The sequence below is a fragment of the Mesitornis unicolor genome, unplaced genomic scaffold (assembly GCF_000695765.1).
Source record: "Mesitornis unicolor isolate BGI_N332 unplaced genomic scaffold, ASM69576v1 scaffold44191, whole genome shotgun sequence".
In the NCBI taxonomy this organism is placed as follows: domain Eukaryota; kingdom Metazoa; phylum Chordata; class Aves; order Mesitornithiformes; family Mesitornithidae; genus Mesitornis; species Mesitornis unicolor.
This window is the reverse complement of record NW_010162582.1, coordinates 5,274-10,593: the sequence shown is the minus strand read 5'-3', so window position 1 is coordinate 10,593 and position 5,320 is coordinate 5,274. Positions and strand designations below refer to the sequence as shown.

The 5,320-nt window shown below is 62.5% G+C and overlaps 1 protein-coding gene across 1 annotated transcript; it reads left to right on the top strand.

The window, feature by feature from the left end:
• Positions 1-135: 135 nt before the first annotated feature.
• Positions 136-399, top strand: LOC104547827 (protein FAM167A-like; the record flags this gene model as incomplete). The annotated part of the gene is made up of 1 exon (XM_010193668.1): positions 136-399. A coding segment is annotated over one exon (264 nt), but the record flags the coding sequence as incomplete, so codon positions are not given.
• Positions 400-5,320: the final 4,921 nt, after the last annotated feature.

The window sequence follows — 5,320 nt, the reverse complement described above, 5'->3', positions numbered from 1 at the left end:
AGCGCTGACCCCAGTGCTACGCGTGGACGCGGTCCCCGGTGGGTTTGTGCCTTGGCCAAACCCCAGCCCTGCTCCCCCAGCATCCCGACCCCTTGGCCGGCCCTGCTGTGCCCTGACACCCGTGTCCCCGCACAGCAGGAGATGCAGGCTGCGGACCAGCGCCTGGCGCAGCAGCTGATGCGCCTGCGGGCGCAGCTGCACCGGCTGAAGGTGGAGCAGGCCTGCCACCAGCACAAGGAGATGCTGGACGACGCCACCTTCGGCCTCGAGGGCTGCGAGGAAGACTCGGACCTGCTCTGCAACATCCCCCCCAAGGCCGCCTTCCTGCTCTCCATGCCGCTCAAGCACATCGGTGTCACCCGCATGAACATCAACTCCCGACGCTTCTCCCTCTGCTGAGCACCAAGCGCGCCCGTGGGTGCATCCAGACCTGGTAGGGCTCTGGGATCCCTCCCAAAATGTCTGTGGGACTGTGGAGCTGCTGCTGGGGCTGAGCTCCCTGGTGATAAGCGATGCCGAGCTGTGGTGTGATGCTGTGTCACTGTGGTGGGGGAAATGTCACCATCCCCATTGGGCATGGGGTGTCTTGGGGCACCCAGAGCCCTGTCCCTAAGGATGGTGGGGTCAGCCACAGTGGAAAATGTGGGGAGCAGCCCTTTGAGGAGGAATAAAAGGAGGTGAAGGTGAGAGCTGATGGGTTTTTCCTTTTTTTAGTGTGCACCCAGGCACTTGTCTGTGCCTCCAGATGTGGCTCCTGCCCCTTCGCTTTGGGGGACCTGGGGGTGGCAGGGGGGGCTGTGCTGCCATTGCCCCTTCCCTGAGGTCCTGGTCTGCAGGGTGGGCGGCTTCTCACTGCTTTCTGCTGCAGGACGGTGCTGTGCCCGAGGGACGGTGGCTCTGCTTTGGGGACCATGTTGACAGCTCCCCTCGGGCACCCCTGGCAGCGGGGAGTGCTTGGGCTGCGCCGCTGCAGGAAACGCTCTCACCAAACCGGCTGCCAACAGAGGGGTTGGTTTGGAAGCCGGGAGGGGCTGGTGGTGGTGCTCAGGGTTCAGCAACCCCTGTACCCCTGTCCTGCTCCATTTCCAACCCCCTGCAGCGCTGCAGGGCCAGGAGGGACCCTGGGGCAGTGCCAGCCGGGGCTGACAGTGCTGCCTGCACCAGAGGGGTTTGGTGTTGGCTTCTTCCCCTTCCTCCATTGACACCAAACTCGTGACAAATGAAGTTGTCACTTGGGGATGTGGCCTTCACAGAACGCTTTTTGCGCAGGGAAGATGTGGGGTGAACTGGGAGGGCTGTAGGATTACCCAGGGACAACTTTGGGTGCTGCTTCTTCTTCCCAGGGTAGCAGCAGGACATGGGGAGAGCCCAGTGTGCACCCCGAAGCTGTGGCATACCCCAGGGCCTGGCAGCGCTCCTTGGCACCCATGGTGAGAGCGATGGGGATGAGGCTGCTCCTGGGAAATGTCCCTGTCAGGGTGGGCGCTGCATCCGGTGCCACCGCCGTGGTGCCCCCCCAGCTGCCGCAGCCCCCCCCGGCACAGCTGGGCTTCCTGCCCCTGCCTCCACAGAGCAGGCAGCAGGTACCTGCGGTTCGTGTTTGATCGCAAAAGCCAAGACAATAGCGTTGTGGTTGCTCTGCTCTGAGCTGTCTCCAAAAAACACAGCGCTGGCAACGTGGCTGGGGCACAACGCGTCCCCTCGGCTTCAGCCGCTGTTGCTGTGGCTCTCGGGGCACCGGGGAGATGTGGGGGTGATGGCCAAAGCGGTGGCTGTGGGGTGCAGGATGAGTCCAACAACTTGCATAGGGTGTGACAGGGTCATGGGTGGCCAATGTGTGGCATCGCCAGCCCATGCCAAGTGCCAGAGAGCGGACAGCACAAGGGATGGGAGGGCTTGGTCAGCTGGCACTGCCCTGCAGCGGGTGACAACCCCCTGCCCATGGCTGTACCCCTCACAGCGCATCTCACACCCATGGGACCCTGCTCCCCCACCAGCCAGGGGGCTCAGCATCCCCTTGCCCACCCGGTCCCTGGGGGTCGGTGGCCGGGGGCACCCGGGGCAGGGACCCTTGGTGCCGGGGATGGCAGGAAGCCATCGGGGTTTGTCACAAGCTCTTGCGGTTGTGCGCGAGCTGTGAACCAGCTTCTCTAGAGTTTGCTCATGAGGCAGGAAGCCAGGGCAGGCAGTGAGCAAGAGCGAGCGGTGGTGACGGGGAGCGCACACCCGTGTGCGGGGGGCTTGTCCGTGCTCCCCAAAGGGTCACCGCGCTCCTGCCAGGGATGGAGAGGATGTGACCAGGGACGGACGGCGCCTTCGCTCCTGCTGCTGGGCCATGGGAGTCTGAGAGCGGCTGGTCCTCGCCTCGCTGCCAACAGGTAACGGGGTCCTGGGGGCGAGAGGGTTTGCATCCTCTGGTGGGAGATGGGGGCCACCCGAGTGTCCATGGAGGGTGGGGGTCCCGTTGCATCCTCCAAAGTTGACCGTCAGAGGGATGGAAATGGGGGCTCGGGCTCGTCGCTGCAGGGGGATGTGAGCGCTGGTGCCTGAATGAGGGTTGAGGGGAGCAGGGCTGTGCCCCCCATTCCTCTGTGGCCTCCTAATTGGGATGAAAGCTGCCATCCCAGTGCCCTCTGCCCCTACGTGGTCCTGCCCAGAGCGAGATCACCGACCCCTCACAGGGCTCCCCCCAAGCCCAAATTTCCAGGGCAAAGCAGGAGTTTTGTCCCCAAATCCAGGTTGTCGCCTACCTGGCTGTGGGTGAAAGCAGCTTAGGGACACCGGGGTCCACTACCCAGTTTGGGGGGCTCAGACACTGGGGTACGCCTGGTTTCGGCGCTGTCTCAGCACAAACCCCTCCCTGCCGCAATGGCAGCTTCGGGCCCCGGTCCTTGGCGAGGCCACACCAGTGTGGGGACGGTGTCCAGCTGTGTCACATCTGGCACGGGGACATCCGGGAGGACACCCCGGGGAGCATCGGGGTCAGCCCAGCCTTCGGCCCTCCTCACACCCGCCCACGCCTGTGAACAAACCAACCGGACCCAGCCAAAATAAAGCATGAGCGGAAGGGCCATCGCAGGGCTATTTCTCCTCCAAAAAGAGCTGGGGGGGTCCAGACGTGCTCCCCAGCAAAAGCAAAGCTGGGGAGAGGAACATACGTGATCATACAAGGACATGTGTGCACACTCATGCACACACACACACACATAGGCACCTCATTGGGGCCACGGCGCCTACACATCCCTGCCAGGCAGCCTGCGCCCGAGAAATTCGGTTGCACAGATGCAGCCGTGTAAACCCGACTTCAAACGCCCCGTGTCACCGGCGCGGCCCGCGCCCCGTGCAGGTGAAACGGCTGCTCGGTGGAAATTACGCTGTGGCTTGAGTACATCAGACAAAAAACAAGAGAGAGCAAAAGAAAAAAAGGCACAATAGCAACACCTCCCTCCCCACCCTGGCTTGGGGCAGGAAGGAAAAAACACCTCCTGGCTCCGCTCGCCTTCGGTAACGGCGTCTGAGGGGCTGCGGGCAGGGGCTTCTCTGTGAGGCTGGGGTGGTGCTCGGGGTGGGAAGGGGCTTCACCACTGCCAGGGCATCACCGGGGCCTTGCCTGCTCCTCCTGTCTCTATCAGGGCTCCGCAGCATGGCCGAGCCTGGTTTTGGGTGCCAAAGTGTTCCCAAAGAAGCGTCACTGGAAGCTGAAGGCACTAGGAGGGGGGGTTTAGCATTTGAGTCCCTAAAGCAGCATTGCAGGGCATGGGGGGCTCGTTTGTCTGCCCTCTCCATGCCAAAATCACCCGTTGGCTGTCGTGGTGGTGGGCATCGAGGGACAACCCCTGTGTCCCTGCTATGGATGCCAAAACGGCCACACGACCCTGTCCCCAAGGGAGGGACCTCCTGGTCTGCAAAACCAGCCCTGGGGGGACCAGGCTCTGATGGATGGCGCTGGTGGCACCCTGGGGACCCTGCGCCCTCCCTGGGGACCCCCTGGGAGGCTCTGCCCCATGTCCTCGTCTGCCCATGGGGACACCCACTCAAACAAAACCCCTGCAGCCGTACCCTCCCCAGCGTCATGGGGAGAGGTGGATTTAAGTCTGTGTGTGTGTGTGCGAACAGCGGTGCAATGGCTCCCGGGTAGGAAACCAAGGAGAAAATGGTGTTGGTGGCCAGCAGCTCCCAGCAAAGCAGCTCCTGTGGGTCCCACGGGGGACCTGGATCACTGCAGGGCATGGGGGTGACAGGGACCCTCACAGCTGCGTCACATCGCTGCCAGATGACAGCTCCCACTCGGCCCTGCCGAAAGCGGTCGCTGATTTTGGGTGCTGGGGCAGAGACACCTGGGCTGGCTCCTGGTGGTGCGGGGCTCCCAGCTCTGCCGTTGGCACCTGCAGAAGCTGCACCGGGGCCCCCAGAGCTGCTGGGGACCGCCTGGAAAAGAGGGTTTGGGTATCAGGAGATAAATCCTGGTGGCGTAGGCGAGGGGGATTCTGCAGAAAAGCTTTTTCCAGGGCCGTGGGCTGCTGTTTCCTCGTGACGCATTGACCGGGCTCCCTGCACCGGGCCGTGCCTGGTGTTTGTGGGAAGGCAAGAGGTGCCTGGGTGTTTTTTGGAGCCCATGGTAGTGGCATTGCTGCCCCGATGCCCGTGCTGGTGACACTGGGGGGGTCTCCATCACCACAGCCAGGGCTGATGGTTAAGGTTGGGGGGGTCCTTGGTGTTTCAGGCTGAGCTGCTGAGGATGAGGGACCTCTATGCAGGGATGGGTCCTTAAAGGACATCCCTGATGCAGGAGAAACAGGAGCACAGGGACAGGGCTGAATGTACAGGGGGAGGCTGATGAGAGCCTGGGGGGAGAAGGAAATGGGAGGTGATGCAGCGTGGGTGGGGGAGCGCTCGCATCCGCCTCTGACCCCAGGAGCTGCTTTTAGGGCCACGGAGGTGCCTGGTCCAGCCAAACCTCGTCAAAGGGCCACACAGGGATGTTATTAAATGTTAATGAGGTGTTTGTGATGAGGCTGTTGCCCAGATGGAGAACGTAGGGATGGGCCCAAGGGAAGGAGCTGGTGAAGAAGGCTGTGCCAGTGGGAAAGGGGAGCCTCGGGCTGGGACTAATTGCCTTCAGTGGTTTTAATTAACAAAGCCAGACAAAAATTAGGAGGAAATGTGGCTGGTGACAGAGTCAGGACCTGGGCAGTGTGCACGATGGCGATGTGGGCAGACAGACAGACGGACACAGGGACGGGGATGTGCTGGAGCGGGAGAGGATGGAGCTGGGGATGTGATGATTCCCCTCATCACCTCTCTGCCCCGCACAGCCACC